This window comes from Ictalurus punctatus, chromosome 19, assembly GCF_001660625.3.
Source record: "Ictalurus punctatus breed USDA103 chromosome 19, Coco_2.0, whole genome shotgun sequence".
Lineage (NCBI taxonomy): Eukaryota > Metazoa > Chordata > Actinopteri > Siluriformes > Ictaluridae > Ictalurus > Ictalurus punctatus.
In genome coordinates this window covers 22,904,731-22,931,483 of record NC_030434.2, presented here as the reverse complement: position 1 = coordinate 22,931,483, position 26,753 = coordinate 22,904,731, and the positions used below count along the sequence as shown (strand labels likewise).

The 26,753-nt window shown below is 39.5% G+C and overlaps 1 protein-coding gene across 1 annotated transcript in view; it reads left to right on the top strand.

Annotated features, from left to right (window-relative positions):
- Positions 1 to 25,474, top strand: part of wnt5b (wingless-type MMTV integration site family, member 5b) — a 123,271-nt gene extending 97,797 nt beyond the window's left edge. Inside the window, exons 3-6 of the mRNA XM_017494188.3 lie at positions 5,762 to 5,916; positions 6,518 to 6,765; positions 11,096 to 11,388; positions 23,933 to 25,474. Of these exons, the coding sequence (XP_017349677.1) occupies positions 5,804 to 5,916; positions 6,518 to 6,765; positions 11,096 to 11,388; positions 23,933 to 24,391 (1,113 nt within the window). The 5' untranslated portion in view covers positions 5,762 to 5,803 and the 3' untranslated portion in view covers positions 24,392 to 25,474. The remainder of the gene's footprint in view (positions 1 to 5,761; positions 5,917 to 6,517; positions 6,766 to 11,095; positions 11,389 to 23,932) is intronic.
- Positions 25,475 to 26,753: the final 1,279 nt, after the last annotated feature.

Below are 26,753 nucleotides of genomic sequence, written 5' to 3'. Positions count from 1 at the left end.
GTCAATGGCAGATTTTACGTTCATTCTGTAGTTTTCTGTCCTCTTCTCACCTGTTTCTGAGTGAACATGTACACATTTCAGCTTGTCAAGAGGCTTGAATGACCACTCAGGCAAAAAAAAGTAAAGTTGATGCTTTTTACTTTGTTCCGTAAGTGCGATCAAGTAATTTCTCTTGACAGTTTTCTCTTGCGTTTCTTGTGTAACTGAAATGAAATACAAAAACAATACTTATTGAACATACATTAGTCAGTGAATAAATTGAATTCAGTTTACAATGCAATCTTTTAAGCTATATGCAGTGAAGTGTTCTTTGGCTTGAGCCAAGACAAACAGCACCACCTAGCGGACGATAAAGATATTGTTAAACATTTTATAACATGTATTATAATTCCTTCTAATGTCATTGTTTTTGGAGATATGAGGTTGTCATCACACATGGTAACATGCTGTAGTGTCCTCTTTGTGTGTCACACAGATCAAGTCCATAGTTTAATGTCCCATTGATTTATCAGCTGTCAATTCACCAGTATGGAAATAATTCAGCCAGTTGTTATTAGATTCCTTAGTGCTTATGCCGCTATAGAAAGACATGTATCCTTCACATATGTACCACAGTTCAAGTCAATCGTTCAAGACCTATGGTTCATGAGGAGAAGATTTTTTTAGTTTTTGACAAATTTTCAATGTACTGGGAAATCTAACATGGCGGACTTTATGGGTCTCTGTGTTTTGTTTTGTTTTTTTTTGTTCCCTATGAGAAATAAGGCATGTATACCAATTTTCAGACATTTTGGACTCATCACGTAGATTTTAGGCGTGGCCTGTAGCGCCAGCTGTGGGATCATGCGGGCCGTTCGTGGTGTACGAGTTACTCGTGGCCTGTAGTATCAATGTGCCAAATTTCAAAACTTTTTACCATTCAGCTCTTGAGTTATTGGGCACTTTATGGAGATAAGGAGAATAATAATCATAAGAGGAAGAAGAATACTAACAATAACAATAGGTTTCCTCCTGACGGAGGAGTCCTAACAATCCAGAGTGCACCTTTAAAATGAAGTCTTAAAGCAGAATCTATTTTCCAGTTTTATAATACGAGACAAAATGTCTTGCTTTTTTAAAACCAAAATACAAGTACACACAATGTAACACCAGAGATAAAACACTGTAGGTCTATTATAAGAAAAACATAACATGCTAAATATGCGCACGAACTGAATACGTCAAATAGTACCAGCATCATTGGGCATTAAAACAAAACAGACTTTCAAATTGTGTGTGATGTAAACCAGCATAAGGTCACACTGAAACAAACACTTGTGTAATACCGAGAAATCTTAAGAACGCATATTAGAAAACGAACACACACACACACACACACACACACACAGACACAGACAGATGAAGTAGGTGACTGGAAAATGTGAGTGTGTTTCAGTGCCTGTGCATAAATTGTGGTGATCTGCCGCTCGAAAGAATTTGCCAGGTCACCATGTCACACAGTACCACTACTCGAAACAGGAAACCTCAGAGGACCAGGCCAGGTTTGTGCAAGCTCTGCATTTTACAGTAAAATCTGCAATCAGGTGCCAACCCTTACGTTACTGAAGTCCACTTAACAAAGGCTGATGCATAAATGAATTCAGTGTCTGCGTGTGTTCCAGGCTTTAAAGCTACGCTTGTTAAATAGCTTGTTTTAATTTTCGTCTCGAATATCCTTCAACATATAGTGTTCCCTCTTGTGTGTTCCTGAGACGTTGCCTCTGGTTGCGTTGCTATTGCATAAACCCCAGGAGACTATGTTGGATGGACTTTGCATTTTTGGCTGAAGTCAGCCCCCTTGTGGTCACTCAAAGAAACACTGACGTGAAGTTGAATCGAATGTGTAGTCAGTAAGTTACAGTTACATAATAGACCAACAAAACTGCTTACGGCCACAAGAGGGCGTCCTAACTATAACTATAAATTCAACCTACATACTCTAGTTTCTACATAAATTGCAGGGTTAATCTGCCATATAGGTGCTTCAATTAATGGGAAAGGACTACCACCACCATCACAGGGCCACCTAACTAGTAACTAGACATGGTTGTGTGTGTGGTCCTGCTACGTATGTATCAGTAGCAGCAATCGTGAAGGGGGATTTAAAGACTGTATTACTTTACTGGTGTTGGATTTACTGGACGCAGATGTGTTTTTAAAAAAAACCTCCTGTACCTGATTCAGTTGTTCTAGCATGAATTTGAAGAGCGATGCAAAGGGGAAACCATCTCCTCCATCACATTTGGATTAATGGTACAGGCTTAAAATGATTGTTGATGTTTTAATTCCATGCATATTTGAGGTTGGCATGGTGGTGTAGTGGATAGCGTTGCTGCCTTACAGCTCCAGGATCTCTGGTTCAATCCTGAGTGTGGGTTACTCTCTTTGTGGAGTTTCACAGGTTCAAAAACATGCCACATGTGAATGTGTGTGTGCATGGATGTCCTGTGATGGTATTAGCATAGGCTCCGGATCCTCCATGGCCTTACCAGGATAAAGTGCTTACTGAAGAATGAATGAATGAATGAATGCATATTTGAAATTTACAGACCCGGTTGCCTTGGCCAACATGTGGACTATAGGTAGGTAACTGACTCATTGATTCATAAGTTGTTAGGGTGGTGTTGTTGTTTTTTTTAAACACAACCATCTACTTTGAATTATTTTTTATTTTTTTTTACAGATCCCCCACTTGTTACTAAGTATGATAAAATGCATGTTACTTTGTATGATAAAATAGTCAAATAATATGGACAAGTTGCATATACGCAGCTCTGAGTAGTTGAATCAAATGAATCAAAAGAATCGAATCGGTACAATGAATCGGATCATATGCCCATCATTGTACGGTTGGTAAAAAGGGAGGAGTTGGGAATGGATGGGTGGGCCGGGTGTGTGAAGGTGATGGCTGGGGTCTGTGTGTGTGTGTGTGTGTGTGTGTGTGTGTGTGTGTGTGTGTGCGCGCGCGCGCGCGCGCGCGCGAGGACACATGAAAGGCTTCAGAGAGGCCGCTTTATCATGCACAGACCGCTCGGAAATCGGGTGGCGTCTCTCTCACACACACCAATTCCGACCGAGTCTATAGTAGTGCACTTAAATGAGTTTGTTTCTGGAGGAGGGGAAGACGTTCCTGAGATAAACCCCTCTTCGGGCTGGCGCTGATTGACGCTATAAAACCGTACTGGACTCGTATTCATCACACCTCTCGCGATACGGTGTGGTGTTCTGGTGTTAAGGCTGAGCTTCAGTAATACTGCTCACTGGAGTCATGTGATGCAGTCCATAACCTCTCATACTAGTTTGTTTATATATATATATATATATATATATATATATATATATATATATATATATATATATATATAGGGGCCTAGAATTAGGGGCCTTGTGCGTATTATGCGTAAAGGTGCCCAGGAAGGAAATTTTCACCCAGAGGTTTTTCAATAAAGTCTCAGGAGGCGTGATGGTGTCCCCTTTGTGTTGAGAGATTTATAAAGGCAGCAGGGGTGAAACTGACAAAGATGAAATGTATGCACGCCTTTATGCCTTTATTTTAAATTGGGATTCTTGGATTTTTTTTCTCTCCTTGTTCGTCTTTATTGCGATAAAGTAGAGCAGGCTGAAAAGGGGATTTTACGCATGTGAACTTGGATGGAAATTACTTTTTTCCAAGCCGTTAACTCCTTTATACATACTCTCTCTCTCTCTCTCTCTCTCTCTCTCTCTCTCTCTCTCTCTCTCTCTCTCTCTCTCTCATTCGGTCAAGGCCTTGTGACTTTTTTGTTTTGAGAGAATCCACGGAAAATGAGAAATTAGCATTCCAATGTGGAGACTCACACAAATGTATCAGTGTTAACACCATGAAATCTTTTTTCTTTTTTTTAAAACTTTAGGCTCTTTTTTTTTTCTTTTTAAATTCTCATCAATGCTGTAATCCAGAGTTGCCAGATCTGCGCCAACTAACGCAAAACGAACCCCAAAATATAATACTCAAAACCCCAAACACGACTTTTAAAGTCCACTACACTCTCAGAGAAAAGGGTCCTAGCCTGTATCTTTCTTTTAACACTAGCGAGCACCTTTAGTATCTTTTACCTAGTAAGGTGTTTGTATTGTCTAAAAAAAACCCACACTAATCTTTAAGGATAACACCCAGCGACAAGCAAGAACGATTGTTTATGAGAATCTGATTAGCCCTTAAAACATCTGTGTAATTGTTTAGTAATTCATCTTAAGGCATTTTCCCCACTGCTAGTCTATAATGAATACAGTGAAAGTTATGAGAGCGAGTGTCCCAGGAGTTTATGGAATTAAAGCCATGGTTTCTAAATAATTCTTTCACCAAGGGCTTAAATATTAATATATCATATGAGTACACTCATTGCCATCACTAATAGGTATATAAAAGAGTAGAGAAGTATATTGAAGTTCGGGGAGTGTTGGGTATTAGGTGGGGGTTTCTCTGATTCTGGTGTCAGTTTGGATTTGGGTACACACAAATTCCACATGTAAATTTGACACGTTTGGTTTTTAGCCACTTCACATGTTATGTTTTGCACATTTGTGAACTCAAGTGACCTTATCACACGTAGTGCATGCGGTTTTATATTTCACATGCGATTCTCTCACATGATGATACATTTATTTTAACGTGTTCCTTTTTCACATGTAGGGAACATGGTTGTATTTAGATAAATAGATAGACAGACAGACAGGAACATAGATAGATATGGTCTAGTCTGCATTTATATAGCACTTTTTTTAACCTTAGCAGTTCCAAAGAGCTTTACACTGTTTTCTCATTCCCCCCCAATGGTAGCAGAGGCTCCATGCAAGGCTTGCCATTGGGAGCAACTTGGGGTTCAGTGTCTTTCCCAAGGACACTTCGGTATGTGGAGTCACTTGGGCCGGGAATCGAACCGTCAACCCTACGATTAGTGGACAACCCGCTCTACCACCTGAGCCACAGCTGCATAGATAGATAGATAGATAGTCAGAAACAGATAGATTGTTAGATAGATAGTCAGAAACAGATAGATTGTTAGATAGATAGATAGATAGATAGATAGTCAGAAACAGATAGATAGATAGATAACCCACAGCAGCAGTTAGTGAAAGCCCAGTTCGGTGGGTAAACTGCGGATCTGGCAACAATGCGCCAATTTTAGTACATTAAAAATTACAACACCCTGAATCCCACCCTGCTTTATCTGCTGCCCTCTCGTGGTGTCCTCGTGTCTCTATCGGGTCCGCTGAATCCTCTCTTACCCCTCAGTCCCTCCCTCTGCCTGCTGTAGAGCCCTAAGAGAGGATGGAGAGGGCAGGAGGGAGGGAGCGACAGAGACGCGGAGTGAGAGAGAGAGAGAGAGAGAGAGAGTTGTTGTGGGATCACAGGAGGGTTTAGTGTAAGTGTGTCGGGAGTGAGAGGCAGAGACACGAGCTGGACTTACACACCACGCGCTTCTGATTTTAAATCAGTACTGTTTTGCACTTGATTCAACTCGCAAAGAGTTGGAGTTTTAAAAAATATATATTATTCTTTGTTTTTATATAAAATGCGGCATCACCTTCCAGCTGACTTGTAGATGGTTTTTGCGTGCCGGTGGAGCTACAGTGATCTGACGCACACACGGATGATGATGATGATGATGATGTTCTCTTGTGTCCATAAGTCTCGGACTGAAGTGGATCTTTAGTGCCGTTTCCTGTGTGTCCCTCTCAGAGGAGTCTCCGTGTTTCGGGACGCAGAGCGCACAGAGGAGGGATGGATGTCGGAATGAGGCAGACGCACAGCGCCTCGGCAGGAGTCCACCTACTGCTGGCTCTCACACTGCTCGCCTGTAACTCTCACCTTCTGGTGCAGGCGAACTCGTGGTGGTAAGTGCACGCTCATGTAGCCTTAATAACGCGCAGAGATTAGGGGTTAATCATCACTCTGAGTGATGAGGTGAGGTTATAGCTACAGTGTGACATGTTTGGGTTGGGAATGAATCGAGCAGCATGCTGCGAACTGAGAACAAATGTGGAGGCTTTACAACAATATTTACCTTCAGCCCCAAATGGTCGGCCTGTTTGTAAATAAAGAGAGCAGCATGGCGTGGCCTTGTGTGAGGGGGGAATTACGAGACGTTTGAGCTTCTGAGTACAAATAAATACCATTGGTTTAAAAAAAAAAAAAAAATCGAGACATTAAAAAGAAATCGATTCAATAGCCTTTGTGGAATTTACACTTTGAGACTTTACATTGTTGCTTTGGAGGTGTGATTAAGGGTACTTTTGAGAGTGTATGGTTTAAAATTAGACCTTTAAAGCAGATACACAACACCTTTCCAGGTAAAAAGAAAAAAAAAAAGAAAAGATGTAGCCCTGACAGTACAACCCAGGAATTAGATAAAGTACAGTTGGGTGCCGAGAACATTATGACGCATAAACGTGACGCATACGTATCAATTCTCAAGCTGACATTTCATTTGCGCAGGTCTTTGGCCATGAACCCTATCCAGAGGCCAGAGATGTACATCATAGGCGCACAGCCTCTTTGCAGCCAGCTCACAGGTCTGTCTCAGGGCCAGAAGAAGCTGTGCCAGCTCTACCAGGACCACATGGTGTACATCGGCGAAGGCGCAAAGACGGGCATCAAGGAGTGCCAGTATCAGTTCAGACAGAGGAGGTGGAACTGCAGCACGGTGGACAACACATCTGTATTCGGCCGTGTCATGCACATAGGTAAGCATTTTGAACATCCTATAGTCGGAAAGATCCGAGACGCAAAACAAAATAAGCTTGCGGATTAATATCTGTTTGCGCGAATACGCACATGGCACTGCACGCGCGCATGCATATAAAGGGTCGACTTCCCTTCCAGCAACAATCGAGTGTTAGTTCCGCTGAGCAATGAAACGAGGTGTAAGAAACCCACTCTCTGAGAAACTCAGAACCCCCCTCCAGCCATCCACTCCCTCCTTTCCTCTTCCCCCTCCCCCCCTTTTCCGAGGGGTTATTTGCAGGCGCTCGCCAGGTTTATATGGAGGTGCCAGTCGCGCCATTGTGCAGCGCCGCTTTTGAAATGCAATTACGCGATGACACGGGGTCGGCAGATCCGGGACTCTATTTGAAGTCTTGCACCAAAGGCCAATAAAACGTCTCTCTGCGTCGTGGAGGCGCATCCGAGGAATGCAGGGCGCACACCCGTGTTTTCTTTCTTTCTTCTTCTTCTTCTTCTTCTTCTTCTTCTTCTTCTTCCTCTTTCCTGCCGTCGGGATTTGTTGATTTGGGTATGGAGTGGATTTTTTTTCTTTTTTTTAATTTATTACCCCCGAAACACTTTAGCACAGACGCGCACCAGGAAAGCCAGGGGTGTGTGTGTGTGTGTGTGTGTGTGTGTGTTGGGGGGTATTTATATACCAGACATTAAGATATAATCCAGGATGGAAACAGTGTAGAGAAATGATACTATGGTATACTTAATTCCAAGCTTAATTTTCACTTGATTTTCAATGAGTAGCTTGTCAAAATACTTCAATACGACTTGAGTAGTCAATAAAACAATCCAAACACTAACAAAAAATCAACTCAAATGACTTTAATGCATGAGCAGCAAGAGGTTATGACAGTATGAAAATAAAACGGATATATTAGACTGCGTCTTGAGGTTTTTGTGGGGTTTATGCAAAACAGTACACAAGCTCTGAAAGCCTGGGTTTAAAGGAAAACTCTTCCAGTGAACCAAAGTGTGGGGGGAATGCATATTGTATAAAAAATAAAAAAATAAGTGGAGTTTGCTCGTCAGTGTACAAGGATAGTAATTTAAAAAAAAAAAAAAGCGTTCTCACAGCTTGCAACGCAAGTAATCAAGTAATTAGTCAATAAAACTGAAATGAAAGATTTTCTTTTAAATTAGGAAGAAGTGAAAGACTGAGCAAGACAGGAAGAGAAATGAATGGTGGATTTTGTGTGACTGGTGAAATAAAACTATATTAATATTTACAGATGGTACAGATAGGATGCTTTAAAAATAGTTAAGAACTCCAGCAAAAAAAAAAAAAAGAAAAGAAAAGAAAAAAAAAAGCAAACTAAAATCAAAAACTCACACTCAAATATTAAATAAAATTTAAAAAATAGCCAAGTTGCTGAATTTAATAGGATATACAGTTGTAAAAATATTAAATGTTTCGGTCTGTATTAAATATGCACACGGAAATTAATGCATTGTTTTATAGGCAAGGGCTCATTGCTTCATAAAGGGTTTCTGTGTGAAACTCCAGCAGAAGAGAAACACGCTGCAGGGTTCCACATAAAGCTTTGTAGGGTTGGGTTGATGTTGGTGCGCCAAAGAAAATATATATATATATATATATATATATATATATATATATATATATATATTTCTCACAATCTTTATAATACAGGGTGTCCCTAAAGTCTCCATACATACCGCAGGGGAATCTGTCTGCCAGAAACACGTCGGTTGTGCCTTCGTCAGCGGATGTTCGTGGACGTCCACTTCTCGGTTGGTCCACAACGCTTCCTGTCTTTTTGAATTTATTAACCCTTGTGCATCCTTATGGACATTTTTTGGGTTTTTTTAAATCATTTTGTCTGTGTTAATGCAGACAGCATAAATTTAGCAAAAGGTGTGTATTTTTATTGCGATTTTAATATTTCACCCTCATTTGCTTTCATAAATCTATTTTAAACTAGGCACACAAAACAGTCACTCTCAGGACCTCAAGGACAAAAATGTCCCCAATGAAACCCATTCAAACTGCGGATGTTTAATCCCCGTGACGTTTAAGTATAAAATCAGGCACTCTGTGTTCGTAGGCTTTTATTTTGTTGACAAGGTTTCAAAACGTTGATTTAAAAAAACAAAAAATCTTAAATGTGTGTTATTTTCTCAGGTTTGGCCTCTGGGGAAAATACAGGCGCATCTCAAAAAAATCTGAATACCGTGGAAAAGTTCCTTTTTTTCCCCCTGTAATTTAATTCAAAAAGTGGAACGTTCATATATTCTAGATTCATTACACATAAAGTGAAATATTTGAAAGTTTGACAACAGCGTCGTGTGTGATGTACTCGCCATCACTCTGATTGGTCAGACGTCCCAGTCTGTTGTGATTGGTCCACCGTTGTCAGTGTGTCGAAAAGGAAACGCCCACTACCATCACGAGTATAGATACTGTCCATTTGTACCTGCTTTAATCAGAAAGTCCTTCCTGTTGCTCATCCCAGTACTCTTATTCATAATCCGCTCATACTGAACTTCCTCTCAACACACTCGGTACTATTTGTCTTTCCTCTTATTAATGATTATAATCCCACTATCCGGCGTCACCCAGAAGACGATAGCGTCTCTTTTCAGTCTCGAGATTTCTCCTTTATGTCGTCTCGGGATGTTTTTCTTCACAGCCGTAACATCTGGATTTTTCATTAAGGATCTACGTCTACATCTGGATTTCTGTAAAGCTGCTTTGTGTCTATGTCTATAGTTAAAAGTGCTATACACATGACACTGAATCGAACTGAATGACCGAGATGCAGTTGTAACTTCACACACTGACCACATTATGAGATCGAGAGACTCAGAACCCGACTCCTGTTAGTCCTTAAAAGTTGTGCCTGTAAAAAAAAAAAAAAAAAAAACACAGTACGGTCTGCTATGCGTTATTAAGTTATTTGAAATCTGCATCCCAGATGCGTGATACGACGGAACAAATGTCAGGTAACACATGTATAGCAGATGTGACATTATTCCAGTACGGGTTTATGTGAAGCTTTGTAGCGGGAAACCCATACGGCTGGATGTCGCGCCTGTTATGAAGCAGGGACTGCACAATGCGCCTGTACCGTGTCTTAATCTTTACTTTGATATCGGCCGATATCACAGAAGCCCCGATATAAAAAACGAAGCCTGTAACATACCACTAAATGTTTTATTGTGTGCTGTGTGCAGCCTAAGCGGTCTCGCATGCTCCTGATTGTGGGTGCTTTGATGAACCACAGCTTTCACATAAAAAAAAAAAATAAAAATTTTGTGGTCTATCTTTGACACACATCAAGAATCAAATCACTTCAAGGCTTAATTAGTACAGGCCATATCTCATTCGCAGTACACATGTAGCAGCGTAATTACACGACGGTATTTTCTGCTTTCTGTTCAGTCCTAGAGCACGGTGTATTGCTTGCAGATTTGTACATTGTTGTAAATTGTAAGTTGTCTTTGTTCATGGAAAGTTCAGAAACAGATTGCCTCGATAAATCCAAGTAGAACTTTGCGTAAGAAACTCACGCCATGGCTGTAAATCTGAGTGTTGCTTATTAATAAGGTCAGAATCGTTATCCATTCACATAAACCCAGACAATCTAATTGAAGTTTTCTTCAAAATGTCATTTCTGTCACATATTCAGGGCTTGCATTAATGTTGAACGCAATAGAAACAGCAGTTAAATGCCTAAATATGCCTAAATGAAGACGTAAATATTCTTAAGAAAAAATGTGTTAAGTTGACTGTTTTTCTTAAGGGGGTCAAATACTTTTGATAATTTGTACAAATCAGGTTGAATGAAAAGTTTAAAAGGTTAGGGTTAGGGTTGCTTTCGTGATTATTATTATTCTTTTCTTTTTCTTTTTTTTTTACGACTTCATCTGTATGAAATTGAACGACATCTAACCACGTCGCCTTGTCCAATTCGTCCTAGATCTGAAATGAAATCTGTCCTCTTCAGTTGCTTCCTGTCTCACGTGTCTTCTAGATAGTACGATAAGAGATTCCTTTTTTGTATCCTATTTATTTTAACCAGGCCGAAAACGTTTCTAGCTGCTGCAGGTCACGTGATCCGGCGTGGATTAACACACACTTACTGTGCGCGTTATTGTCAGAGGTACAATTCTAGAAGTCAAATGACACAAAATGAAGGTCACAGTTGCGCTGCATCAGAAATGGTTGGAAAAGGAGTGTTTTCAATGTCCACGTAGTGGTGAAATTTGACATTTCTTTTTAATTCGGGACGCTCGTGCCATTCCTCTGACTCCTGCATGTGTTGGTCCTACCTCCAGGCAGCAGGGAAGCGGCGTTCACGTACTCCATCAGTGCAGCCGGTGTGGTGAACGCGGTGAGCCGAGCATGTAAGGAAGGCGAGCTCTCGACGTGCGGCTGCAGCCGAGCCGCTCGGCCTCAAGACCTGCCGAGAGACTGGCTGTGGGGCGGCTGCGGGGACAACGTCAACTACGGATACCGCTTCGCTCGGGAGTTCGTGGACGCCCGAGAGCGAGAGAAGAACTACCCCAAGGGCTCGATAGATCATGCACGCACGCTTATGAACCTGCAGAACAATGAGGCTGGCCGAATGGTGAGAAAACACACACACACACACACACACACGCGCTTCAAACAAGTGATTCAAGTATAATATTGGGTTGGATCAGTTGTTGGGGAAACACACAATTGATAATGTAATATTTCTGATCTGTGGGTGTTTCGAAGTGTCACATCTTCATCCGATCTAAAAAAAAAAAATCTGCTAGGTGCCAAGTTAACCATTTGTTTACTTTTAGATGTACTCGTAATGTTAGTGTTTTATGCTTTTTTTCTTTCTTTCAATCATTTGATTTATTTAGGTCCACATACATTAAAAAAAAATTCTTTTCATGTAGACAAGTTTTATTCTAGTATACAATTTGCTATTACAACGAGATTTTTATTTATTTATTTGTTTATTTTTATATTTGACTGAAATTCAGCTCGTAGTCTATTGGATGAGACGTGTTGACCGGACTCGTACAGCTAATCATTGAACAAAAGACAGAACTGTTATTATCGTTTTTAATAATACGATAATATCTAATTAATCCACTTCATCACTGTAACGGTTAAGCAAAACACGTGCGAAATATAAATAAATGGATATTCTGCATGATCCAAACGTTGGATTATCTGACCAGTTTTATTATCATTTATCATTTACATTTATTCATTTAGCGGACGCTTTTATCCAAATGAGAGAATACAAGCAACATATCAGGCAGAGAACAATACAAGTAGTGCTACCGTACAAGATCTATTAATTGAGTTGTATTACATTTTGTTCCTGAATCCACCCTTCTGCTGGGATCAGGATAATCCCGATTTTTTGGCTAACAGGTATCCCGATCCTGCTCAGATGTTTTGAACAACACACACTGAAGGTTTGATCTAGCTCCAAAGTAAATCGGATTACATGATCTAATCTGATTTCAGAATCGTTTTTTTTTCTTTTGAACCAACCATTTTCAAGATTAGATCCAATCCGAGAGCCGAAATCCGATTAGATTACTTCTGAACAACTGGGCCCAGGAGATAAGGATGAGCTTCCTTTTTCAGTTCTTGCAGAAAGCACATTCACATCCAAAGATTGGTAGAGTTCATGTAATAGGAGAGCTAGTTAGATTTTTAGATGTGTATGTGTAAGTTTAAGTCACTATTAAGTTTACTTTCGGGGGCACGGTGGCTTAGTGGTTAGCACGTTTGCCTCACCTCCAGGGTTGGGGGTTTGATTTCCGCGACCACCCTGAGTGTGTGGAGTTTGCACGTTCTCGTGCTTCGGGTGTTTCATCCGGGTACTCCAGTTTCCTCCTCCAGCCTACAAAGACATGCGTTGTAGGCTGATTGGCATTTCAAAAAAACCCCATTGTCTGTAATGTGTGAGTGTGTTTGTGATTGATTGGCATCCCATCAAGGGTATCCCCTGCCCTGGGCCCCGAGTCCTCTGGGATAGACTCCAGGCTCCCCGCGACCCTGTGTATGATAAGTGTAGTGTGATGTAGTATAGTACAGCATATATAGTACAACAGAGTGTGGTATAGTACGGTGTAGTACTGTGTGTGTGTATGTATATGTATATGTATATATATATATATATATATATATATATATATATATATATATATATATATATATATATATATATATATATATATATATATATATATATATATATATATATATATACACACACACACACACACACACAATATATGCAATTGGACATAGAGTTGTGTTAATGTGAAGTTTTAATCTGCAGTTTATATTTGTAACACTCAGTTTGTGGATTTTATCTTAATTAAACGAAAAAATGGCACTGAAAGTTTGTCCCCCCTAACGATTAATCGAAAAATAATCACCTGATTAATCAATTATGAAAATAATATTTAGTTGAAGCCCTAGAACGGTGTTGCATATTATAGTGTAGTACAACATGTTGTAATATAGTACAGCGTAGTATAGCATAGTACAGCATAGTGTAGTATAGTATAGAGTAGCACAGTTTAGTACGGCGTAGTGTAGTATAGTGCTGTGTAGTATAGTACAGCATAGTGTAGTATAGTACAGCATAGTGTAGTATAGTGCAGTGTAGTATAGTACAGCATAGTGTAGTATAGTACAGCATAGTGTAGTATAGTACAGCATAGTGTAGTATAGTGCAGTGTAGTATAGTACAGCATAGTGTAGTATAGTACAGCATAGTGTAGTATAGTACAGCATAGTGTAGTATAGTGCAGTGTAGTATAGTACAGCATAGTGTAGTATAGTGCAGTGTAGTATAGTACAGCATAGTGTAGTATAGTACAGCATAGTGTAGTATAGTACAGCATAGTGTAGTATAGTGCAGTGTAGTATAGTACAGCATAGTGTAGTATAGTACAGCATAGTGTAGTACAGCATAGTGTAGTGTAGTACAGCATAGTGTAGTATAGTGCAGTGTAGTATAGTACAGCATAGTGTAGTACAGCATAGTGTAGTATAGTACAGCATAGTGTAGTACAGCATAGTGTAGTATAGTACAGCATAGTGTAGTATAGTGCAGTGTAGTATAGTACAGCGTAGTATAGTACAGCATAGTGTAGTACAACATAGTGTAGTATAGTACAGCATAGTGTAGTACAATATAGTGTAGTATAGTACAGCATAGTGTAGTACAGCATAGTGTAGTATAGTACAGCATAGTGTAGTATAGTGCAGTGTAGTATAGTACAGCATAGTGTAGTACAGCATAGTGTAGTACAGCATAGTGTAGTACAGTACAGCATAGTGTATTATAGTTCAGAGTAGTATAGTATAGTACAGCATAGTGTAGTATAGTACAGCATAGTGTATTATAGTTCAGAGTAGTATAGTATAGTACAGCACAGTGTAGTATAGTATAGTACAGCATTGTGTAGTACAGCGTAGTGTAGTATAGTTCAGAGTAGCAGTATAGTACAAAGTAGTGTAGTATATTGTTGTATAGTACAGCATAGTGTAGTTTAGTGCAGTATAATACAGCATAGTGTAGTATAGTACAACATAGTGTAGTATAGTACAACATAGTGTAGTATAGTACAACATAGTGTAGTATAGTATAGTGCAGTGTAGTATAGTACAGCATATGTAGTATAGTACAGTGTAGTAGTACAGCATAGTGTAATGTAATATGGTATCGTACAGAGTAGTATAGAGTCATACAGCGTAGTGTAGTAGAATATAGTACAGTACAGCGTAATGTAGTATAGTAGAGTATAGTAGTGTAGTCAGCGTGGTAGTGGTATGTTCTTCTTTGGAATAAACTCCAGACTGTAATAAATACACGTCACTAGAAAGTAGACTAAAGAGTAACTTAAAGAGTCTAAAATCTAATCTAGTTTTTCTCCTGTCACATGAACGTTACCAATCTAGACCTAATAAAATTTTTTTGTTTACTTTAAAGTAAAATGCATTTATCGTAAAAAAAAAAAAAAAAGAAAAAAAAAAAAGTAAAGCAAAATGTTATTTATCAATAACTATAGTATAGCTTGGTATAGTATTGTATAGTAGCGTATAATATTATATAGTATAGTAGCTTGCATAATAATAGTATCTGAACCGTAATAATGGACTTGACTTAAAGAGTACTAGAACGTGACTTAAAATGAATCTTACACGTCTAAAATCTAACTACTTTTCCCTATCACACGATCAGTACCAATCTGGGAGTAAAAACTTTGAAGTTTTTTTTTGTTTACTTCCTATTAAAGTGCACTTATTAAGAAGTATATAATAGTATAGAAGCAAGTGTAGTCATAGTATCTTCAAAGTATTCTTCAGAATAAACTCAGAACTGTAGAAGTCCCTGTTTAGTGTGATGCACATATAAATCTAGAGAGCTCATGAAATATGAAGTAGTAAACTTGGTATACATTACTACTTTAAGGTATACTATACTCAGATATGCTGTATACTCTTCATAAGGAATAGTTTTGGTTTTATCTACGAGTCACAGAACAAACCCAATATCCAGGAATACAAGTACATTATGAGGTCTTGTCCACATTATCCAGCACTGGTGTATTTTAGACTGAATAAGAAAATATGAAGGCGGCCTCTGCTGGTCCAGGAGAACATCCAAAACACACAGTGGTGCTTTTAGACGTTGCGCTCACATACCAGAAACTTTATCACCATTTCAATGCATTTATAAACCTTTTATAGTGTTATGGTTCTGTAGGGCCAGTGGGTCGTACAACGCGCAGGAACAAAGTCAGTTTTGGGAACCAGCACCATCTAAACATAAACTAGCTTCTCGATTGTAGGTTTTGGGCCTGACTACAGCAAAGGCAGCCCACATGTCTATACAGTGTAGTCCAGGACAGGAACAGCAACAACCGCTGCTCCCAGTGTTCTTTGTGGAATGTTTGTGTGTCTTGGGGAGTGTGTTTGTGAAGAGTGTGTATCTAATAGCCCGAGCCAGAGGAAGAGATAATTTACTGGAAGTGTAGAAGACCAAATGGCATCCGCACCAGGTTAATGCCCTTGGAGTCTGGTCAGGGTCACGAGGTCAAAGCGCATTTCGTTTTCACGGGTCCATGGTCAGGCACTGGACTCACCGGCCTCTGACCAGACGACGAATGTAGATTCTCTCCCACGTAAATATTCAGCGGTTCTTAGCAGGTTAGTGAGTAACGTTTCAAATGTATCCCGCAGCGCTGTTGGATTTTTTGATTCAGAAGGTTTGGTCAGAAGGTGTTGATTCAGTTTTTGTAGCAGCAGCTCTGACAGTAGTTCCAGTTGCTAGGTAAATCACAGGTTTATATTAATGTTATCGTTTCTATAGTAACAGCACACAACAACGCAGGGACTTGTTTACAGCTGCTGTAATGTAAGTGGTATAACATGAAGTGACTTGTCTCACAGACTTTTCCACTACTAACAGGTAAAAAAAAAAAAACAGTCTCAGTCGTTAATGAATAAAACATTCGAGTTGTCAAATCGATGAGGTATAAGAGGAATAAAACACTTCTGGGTATACTGTTATGGGAAAATGTTCAACTTTAGGGTGGTAACACTAGGCCCACTTCATCGCACCCCACCATTGTTGATTACTGTCATAGAGTTATAAGTTATAGAAACAATTTTGACATTCCTACAACTACATATTGCTGCAATGTTGCAGGAACGTATACAAACCTCGTTTAAAAACATTCTCAGAACAACCAGATAGATGTTTTTAAAGAAATGGCCGTAGAATGTTTAGAGAACGTTTAATTGTTAGCACGGTCTCTAATTAAACTACATTTTTAGTTTAATTTCAGGGTCATTAATTTCTACATGAAACTGTTGAATGTTTGTGGAAGGAGTCCAGAGTCGTGTGTGTCTGTGTGTGTGTGTGAGTGAGTGCCTGGTGAGATGCTCTCAGGTAGCCATAAAGCGAGCAGCTGGCTTATCGGTGCTGCAGAATATCAGCTCAAGCCCCCAGACCAGGCAGGAATGTGCTCTGTTTTTGTCCCTTGCTTGCTGGAAGGACACACCTCGCTCTTTCCGCTGGTCCCCTGAGTGCTTTTTCGGCGTCATAAAAAGTCCATTTGCCTGCTGCGGTGGGTGTGGAGCACGACAGAGCCTCTGCTCTTCTCCTGTTTGTCTTTGAGCAGATGAGCTTATTTAAGGTGTTTACAGAGCAGAAGCCCTCTCTCTGGGATTGTGGTCGTTCTGAGTGGCCTCGGCTTTCAACCCCAGGTGAGGAGGTCAAGGCGCGGTTGAGAACCGCCGAGCGTCGTCTGACCCCTCACCAGACCGTTTGCTTTTCTTCTCCTGAAGAGTTAGAAGCCCGGACTGTTTACTGTCGCCCTTTTTGTCTTTTTGACTATTAATTTTCTTTGCCAGTGGGTGACCTTGGTGGAGAGGGTGTGGCTTTGGATTTGTACTTAACGTTGTAGTTGTAACATGATAATTTGTCCGAGTGGATGTCGCTAGCTGGTCAATGTTAATAGAACATTGTAGGGATGTTAAACAAGGAAGTAAACACTTCAGGATGTGCTGTTATAGGGAAATAATCAACAACTAGCTGGTGTGATGCAGCCCAGTGCAATGCGGAGTTACCGTTTCTTTTCCAAGAACATCATACGTCCCAAACGTATGTGATTCCTCTTACACCGTGACAACTTTCCAACGCTAACAACTTTTATTTGTTAAAGAACGACTTGTAGTATTTTTTGTAATCTGTTGATATTATTATTTTGTTTGATTTCATACAAAAGAAGGAGCATGAGCACTAACGCCACCTCTAAACCTAACCTTAACCGTAGTAACATTTACTACAAATTAAATCGTGCAAATCGTTACAGATTTTCCAACTGTGAGACCATGTTGGGGGAGAAAATATCAGATTTTAATTCAAATCATTTCCCTTTTCCTTTAAGATAAAAAAAAAAAAAGATTAAAAAATTTAAAAAGTAAGATGAAGTCTGGACATTTCTCTCTCTCTCTCTCTCTCTCTCTCTCTCTCTCACTTAATAAGACAAAAAAAAATGCAGCTTGTCATGTTACATGTTACAAATTCTTTTTCTTGATGAATTTCCCACAAATGAATTTCCCTCAAAATAAATAAAATTTCACCGTATGAATATATATAGTATGTTTTTCTTTCTTTTCTTACTGAACGCTATGGCGAGGGCAGCCGTCGCGCCGTGTGCCCTCTCGGGTATTTTGCAAGCAGCTCGGCTTGTTTGCCCGAGATTTGTCTTGCGTGGAGAGGCTCAGCGCTCTGAGGCCTTTGTGCAGGTGACAGAAGCGTAGCACAGGGATTGATCGAACTTCCCCAATGTCTTCCAGCCCCATGGGAGGAGGGGTGCGTGGGTTTGGTTTCGGTGAAGGATAGCGTGTGGGGAAGGTGTGCGGTCATGGCTCTGTGGGTCACAAAAGGCTGAGCGCTTTGCAAAGGCGTTTGCCATCGCCACACAAAGTAACTGAAGCAGAGCTGTCTGACACTGACACCAAAACACACACACACACATACACAGTCTAAGCAAACATCCTTACTTTTATACTTTAAATGAACCACGGGGCAGTAATCTTCAACACAAAGACAATGAAGAGAAGTGACCTGTGAGGCTGTGTAACACAAACCGTGTTGGATTCCTGATTTATCTCATTTTGCTCCTCGGATCGATGTACGTGTTGTTCAGAAGGTCAGAGTGGAATTTGTGGACAATTTCTCCGAAATTAGCTTCGTAGTCAAGTGCAAAAGTTTGCACACCCAAAGATAAGACATATATTGTTTTTATAGCAATTTACAGTTGTGCCCAAACGTTTACATACCCCTTGTAGAATCTGCAAAATCTAAATACGTTTATATGTATGCAGAATATGATGAAAAAGTAAAGAATGTACAGGACCTGGAGGATTTTTCTCCAGAACAAGCACAGTGGGCAGTTTAACTGCTCAGGACAAACAAGGGACTCGTGAACGACTGTCACAAAACATGAACACAGTCATGTAACGACACACGGTATTAAGAAACGAGGGTGTGTAAACTTTTGAACGGGGTAATTTTTTTATAAATTCAGCTATTATCTTGTCTAGTGGACTTTTGTAAACATCTGTGATGTGAAGTAGCTTGTTCAGGACAGAACTAAATAAAGAACAACGTGGGATTTTTATGATTAATCTTAGTTTGTTAAAGATTTTGCAGATTCTACAAAGGGTATGTAAACTTTTGGGCACAACTGTATAGTGTCAGGCTTATCAGAAGGAAATATAACAGTATTTAATAGTTTATCGTAAAATATTGTTAATAATGTAACGAAAAATAATATCACTTTAAAAGTTTGCATATTTCTTTTTAACATGGTTGTACATATCCTCTAATAACTTTCCTTTAGAAATAAATCCTCTCAGTTATTATATTATGGCCACCCTAGATGTGTTCCTGTGGTATCTCTGGCAAAACATTGTTGCTTACAGTTTGAATTTTTGTCATGTTGCAGGATTTGATCACATTCTTCACATTTCCTCACTTTCTTGTAGATAAATTTTTAAAATCGAAACACATTTCCACTCTTCCTGTTCAACCACCATTGTGGGGGCACAAACTTTTGCACTCAGCTCTAGGCTTTGAATGTAGTAAAGTATTGTGCCATCTTTATTCAGTGTATTCGGATGCAAACGTTGGATACACTCAACATTTCCTTCGTTAAAACTTTTTTTGGGACATACGTTTTGAAACGTAGCCTACGTTTTCATGCCCCCCCCCCATTCAAACACTATGGGGGCACAAACCTTTGCACTCAACTCTAGGCTTGTGACATCCTTATTCAGTGTGTTCAGATACAAACGTGGGACATGCTCACTTTTCTTTTAATACAGTTTTCTTGTAGGGGCATTTTAAAATAGAGACACATTTACACACGTCCCGTTCAAACACCAGTGGGGGGGGGGGTCACAAACTTTTGCACTCGACTCTTATTCTTTGAATGCATTGCGACATCCATATTCAGCATATTCAAACACAAACGTGGAATACCCTCACAGTTCCTTTTTTAAACCGTTCGTCTGCATAAATCTTAAAATCGAGATTTCCCATTTAAACACCCCGGGGGGCACAAACTTTCGCACTCAACTCAAGGCTTTTTCAGTGTATATACTCCTTATTCAGTGTGTTCAAATAGAAATGTTGGACACTCTTTTACTAAAACTTTCTTGTAGATACATTTTAAAACGTTCATTTTTTCAAACAGCATGGGGGACACAAACTTTTGCACACATCTCTAGGCATTTGATCGTATCGTGACATCATCCTTATTCAACGTATTCAGATGCAAACAGCCAAAGAGTATCAAAACACCCGACAGGTTTGTAGCTCGGTTGTAGAAGGGAGTCGGGTTTTGTTGTATTTGAGCCTCACTTTCCCGGGCTTCTCTTATCTGCACACACCTTTTATGGCCTGTTTGTTTACTCCAGCCTGTCCCCCCACCCCAGCCGGCCCCGACCCCGACCCCGGCCCTGTCTGAGCACGCTTCATTGTGCTCGTGCCCAAGACCGTGTCCTTTCTCTGCACCACTGAGTCTGACTGTCTCTCACACCAGGAGAGCGAGAGAGAGGAACGAGATAGTGTGTGAACGAATGGAAGAATAGTTATTATTTCCACAAGGTTTTGATTTGTATCGTTCTTTTTCTGACGTGTTGATGGTATAGGATGTTTGTATCTGCCTGTGTTGTATCTGACGTGTTGATGGTATAGGTAGAGGATGTTTGTATCTGTCTGTGTGTGAGAGAGAGAGAGCGAGAGTGAGAGATAGAGAGATGGGGCCAGGCTGGTATGCAGGTAAGAGTGCTGCTTGTCAGAGAATGTGCTTTAAAGTGTGAAAGCTCGGCCTTCGCTCTTTATGCAAACAGGTAAGAAGGAGGGGAAGCAGCAGCTGTCAGCTGAGGGGGGGTCGGCGAATGCACCACCTCTACAAAGACGCCTGTTAAACCAGCGTCTCGCATGAGGTGTTAAAGGGAGGTGCCAGTCCAGGGGCCCTAGTGAGGACAGATACTGAAACTGATTGAAGGACAGAAAGAAAGAAAGAATGAAAGAAAGCGACAGAGAGAGACGTTTGATTTTCCCATGATCAGGATGCTACATAGTCACGAAGACACAAAGCCAGTTCAAGAGCTTATTCTCTTTCATACCACAGCGCTACTGAATGCTTGATTCTGATTTTTCAGACGGTGTTTGTTCATTTTCTATAACAGCAGCTCTGACAATAACGCACCTATTAATGTGCTTGATATAATATTCAACTATTTCTGTACTTACACAACGACACTCCGTGTAAACAAATTTAAAATGCGTGTTTTCTGTAAGTAGACATGTATATAGTGGGGTTTTTTGTTTTTTTTAACGAGGAGTCTCCAGTGTCGGTGCCTGGAAATAGTCCGAGCTTTACGGTTTCCGAAACGGGAAAGTCTGTCCGCGTTGTGATTTCTTGTTAACATGACACGCTGCATTTTTTACTTCTGACTTCAAGAGAGGAAATAAAAACGGAGAGAGGCTGGTGAGGGAATGAGGGTTTATTGCTGCTATAACGTAATAAATAACTGGAAGAAACTTGGGTTTTTTTGTTGTTTTTTTTCTTTTCTGTTTTCTTTTTTTTTTTTTTGTGGAAGTTCCACACCATTAAATGATACTATAATTAGATATATATATATATATTTTTTTTTTTATTCAGGATTTTCATTTATTTATTTTTTTTTTAAAAAGACCATTTGCTGTGGTATAAGAGCAATAAAACACTTCAGGACGTGCTGTTATTAGAAAATAATATTTTTAAAAAATATTACTTCAGGGGTTCTAACGGTAACTGTGTCGGTTGATTATTTTCCCATAACACCACTCCTTTAAATGTTAAGTACTGAGCATATGTGTGCGTTAATGGATAATGGTGTAAATGATGAATGTGAGTTAATTACACTGTGATTAATTACGTTTTCATACCAGTCACCACCACACAAAAGCAGGCTTTTTTTCCCACAGGGCGTTTTTCTTTTTCTTTCTTTCTTTCTTTCTTTCTTTTTTTTTTTTTTTTAAATAAGATTGATTACAGTGATAACTTTTAAAAAAAACACACAAAGCCAGCAATTAGTTCCCAATAGCACTACTTTAAATGCTTCCCTATTGATTCAGCTGCAGTTTCTGTGATCTGGGATCAGCAGGAAGTCCACTTGGACCTCACTGTGTTTGAGAACAAAATGACCATTCATTTCATTGTTCTCTGACTGTGAGCCCTGTCGCTCTGTTTGTTAAGAGAGTGTAAACCCTAAAAGTCCCCTGGAGGCTGTAAAACACTACCACATGGACAGACTGCATGTAATGAACCTTTTTGTCCTGTGGAGGGCGGTGTGAGCTTGCAAAATGTTCGAAATGTAGACATATTTACTGAAGAGCATCTGAAAACCATCTAAAAAATATATTAGGTCTATTAGATAGTAATACAGGCCACCTACTCTGCACTTCACTAGTTTCTATGCGCTACAAGTGAGAAATTATTCAAAGAAAATTTTGTATTATAAACAAATTATTGCAGATCCTAACTGTAACAATATATATTTTTTTAGCAAGTTGAAATTGTGCTAACACGATGCTGTATCTACATGCAAACGCAAATATAGCAATAAGTGAAAGTATCTTAGCTGCACTTTATAAAAGAGGGAACTAATTGATAATAAAGTTGGGTGTGAAAGCGGTTTCTGCAGTGGAAAATGTGCTGAAAATCTGAGTTAGTGTAACAATAACAACAAGGGTTATTGCATCATAATACATAAGAGCCAATCAGGTTCAATATGCAAATGCAGCCTATACTACAGCAGTTTACCAGGGTGGGGTGGTATGAGTGGAGTAGAAGGTGTTTTTTAATTTGCATATTCATACATCTCATCCTGGATTTCCTGATGAGGGTTTTTTTTAATGATAAGGACATGTTTCGGCTTCCTGTTGAACTGGATGGGGTTCTCAAACATTTTTGTACAGGGACCAATTAAAATATAACAAATCCACAGACCCTCTCTGTATAGATTTAATTGATGAACCATCTATTCAAATATTCGATTAATTTAAATATGCACCATAATATTTCAACCAATTGGAGTCAAAGAGCTTTTTTTTTTACTTTTTGAACTCACACTACACTCACGTTCTTTTTTTCTTTTCTTTTCTTTCTTTTTTAAAAAAAAATTATTAAACTGCATTAGATTTAAGAGTCTTTATAGACATAAGTTATTGAGGTTTAGATTAAGCCCATTAAACCCAAATGATCAGTCAATTAGGCTAATAACTATAAGAAGTCAATGATACAGCGTTGAAAATAGTGGGTTGTGATTTCCAGTACTGTAATAAAATATTTTTAAAAAATCATGGACCCCTTTGGGTCCCTGGATCCCACTTTCAGAGCTATGAGGTATAATTTATTATAGAATTAAATAAAACACTGCGTTTTGGATACCCTCGATCTACTCTCAATGTAATGAACTCTATTGACCCCTAGGGGGCAGTGTATTTCTACAAAAACAACTTCTTTTCTACTGAGACTTCTATGTCTGGGTTCAAATATGGTTTCAAATTATAAAATTGTAAAGAGTTTTGTAGTTTTATACATGTAAAACATGCCGTTGCAGATACAGACAACTTTTTTATTTTGTCTCACATGGATCTATTAACATGCCATCTTTAAAACTATAGTACCGATAATGTTAAAACTCAGCAGTAATGTATGTTAATTTCACTGTTTTTGTCAACTCACAATCTGACCATTAGCAATAGCAATAGCAAAGAAAGCTTTAAGCTCCACCCACATGACAATCACTTACTGTCATTATGATGCACGTCAGTTTCTTTTATATATTTTATAGACTACAATAGCTAGTGTGTAAACATGTTAAACCTGTGTTCAATACCTGTATTCATGAACGTTTCCTTCCTAACCCTGATTATAAGCGTATGAGAATACATGTACGAATATCAGCAATACACGTACGAAGATTTATTGTGGTATGTTTTTTTACAATCTTAATAAAAATCATGCTAGTATCTGTGTTATACTCTTAAATCAGCTGTCATCGTAAACAGATCTCCATTTCTCTGTACCTAGGCGGTAGTCAATCTGGCCAGCGTGTCGTGCAAGTGCCACGGCGTCTCCGGTTCCTGCAGTCTGAAGACTTGCTGGTTACAGCTGGCTGACTTCCGGCGTGTGGGCGAGTTCCTGAAGGAGAAGTACGACAGCGCTACGTCCATGCGCATCAACCGGCGCGGCAAGCTGGAGCAGGTGAACCAGCGCTTCAACGCTCCCACCTCCGATGACCTGGTGTACATCGACCCGAGCCCGGACTACTGCCTGCGCAACGAGAGCACGGGCTCGCTGGGAACACACGGCCGTCTCTGCAACAAGACCTCGGAGGGCATGGACGGCTGTGAGCTGATGTGCTGCGGCCGCGGATACGACCAGTTCAAGACCTACAAGCACGAGCGCTGCCACTGCAAGTTCCACTGGTGCTGCTACGTCAAGTGCAAACGTTGCACGTCACTCGTCGACCAGTTCGTCTGCAAGTAACCGAGACAGTCGTTAGAGACACGCCGAGCAGTTAGCAGGCGAGATGTGGGACGGACCTTCTGGAGCACAGAAGGAGTGAAATGTACTAAAATGATCAATAAAATCTAAAGAAATCTTTAAGTATAGGTATTAATTATGTGGTGGATGGTGACACTTTTTACGACACTTTGCTTTCACTCGAGAGGAAAAGACGAGGTATGATCAGTGGGAGGTTTTTGCTTTCAGACGTTCTTTCCCTTGAGAATGAAACGCTCTCCAAAAACAGATTTATCACGCTAGTAATCCAGCATGCTGCTCCGCCCACTCCTCTCTCACGGACGCTCTCTAAACCTCCCCTGCGACAGAGCTCTTAAATCCCTCGGGTCAGCCCCTGACCTCGAATGCTGGACTTTGGATGATGCCGTGTGTGTTGACCTGTGAAATCTACGTTGCTAGAGAAAGCATTTATAGTCACCAAAAACGTCTGACCTTACCCTGATGATTTAAAATCACCGCCAGTCTCTTGAATATTTGACCTTGAGAAGCTTTTAGCTCGGGTTCACTTTGAACTGTTCGGAGCTCTCTCTGTCTGTGAGAGGGTCTTCCCTCTTACCGTCATCTCCTCCCAGATCATCCAGTGATATCAAGTGCCTCAAAACAGGGAGCCACATATTCAGATTTGAAAAAAAAAAAGAGCAAAAAAAAAAAATGGGGCTTTTTTAAAAAATAAGGACTGCAAAATAATATTTTAGCCGAACAACAGTGGTTCAGATTATATTTTATTAATTGCTTGTCATGTTATACATCGTATGTATTGTTCTGATTATTATTTTTTGATACAGAGGCTTCTACTGTCGAGTGTTTATTTTAGCGGGGCGTCAGATAGCCAGGCCACGGAGGAAGATTTTAGTTAAATGGCCTTTTTGTCAATCAGTGTAAATAACAGTCCATGTATGCAAATTACACTTCATGATTACGACATCCATGATTTTATATGTTAATCCAGATCGTTTGCTGGCTAATGACCATATGCTTGTTGTGTGTATGTATTTCCCCATCATTCAAACCAGTAATATTAAAAAATATCAATAGAGATGATTATCACTTACGTGCCATCTTATGCTTTATTCCGCTTTTATCTCGATTCGGGTTGGTCTGGAGGGAGTGAATAATTTCCTGTAACAGCAGCTCTGACGGTATTTCCAGCTGTAGGATAAATCCCAGGTCTATATTAACGTGCTCGTTCTGATACGTCATCGTTTCTATAGTAACAGGTCATTCACAGCGGTTTGTATACGAACAGGTGCGTCACATCTAATCTACATAAATAATAAACGCATTTTAAAACGCATTATTTAACTAATGAACTTCTTTCTAACTTCTTGAGTGTCAGTGCTCTGTAACAATCAGAGGTAAAACCGTAACATTATGTTTTCTGACAGGACCGAGGAGTTTATTGGTGCATTCGAGTCATGTCGGAAAGATTGTATTTACGAGTTGAACGCATATGAATGCCACCGTAAAGTCGTAATTCATAGTGGGAAACTCATGATTTTCTTTCGTGGGGGCGTGTCAGTAAGAAAACACGCCGGAATCAGCGGGTGGAACGTCTGTAGTTGATGGTAAATTTGTTGAAATTGAATGTTTACAATAAAACAAAATACGATAGCGTTGGACGAGTATGATATAATGTGTAACGCTAAATTTTACAGTGGCTTCATAAATTGATTTTTTTAAACATTATTTTTTTTAAAAGCAAAACACACCCGATGTGCATTCTTTGTTCTTTATTTAAAAAAAAAAACCTTGCTGTATTTTTTTGTAGTTAATTTAGAGCAGGTACACCGCCATCTCGCTACGACCAAAGTGACTTGAACGCACCTGACGTCGTAATTACGACTTCCCAAAATGTAAATACAAACTTCCCAGGAGGACTTGAACACACAAATGCTTTACAGTTTTGTTTTGTTTTTTGCAACATGACAAGCTTGCCTTATTAACTTCAAGAGACAGAAAAGAAGCAAGGCTGGTGAGGAAACGACTGTTTATAGCCGCTATAAAGTGGTAAGCGATGACAGGAACTAACTTACTTAACAGATGTTCCACAACATAAGACATAACTACTAAAAAAATAGACATAAACTACTTGAGTAGTTGTACTTGATTACTATACTTAAGTATTTTGAGGTATTTATCCTGTTTTTACTTGAGTACTTTTGAAATGTAACACTTGCACGCTTACTTAATCATATTTCCAAGAAGAAGAAAAAAACATACCTTTTACTGCTAACACTTTCAAAGTACTCATTTCAAATCTCAGTGGTTTCCTGTTCTCTCATCCAACCAGTGACTGTATGCTATATATCATGGCTTCTCAAACTTC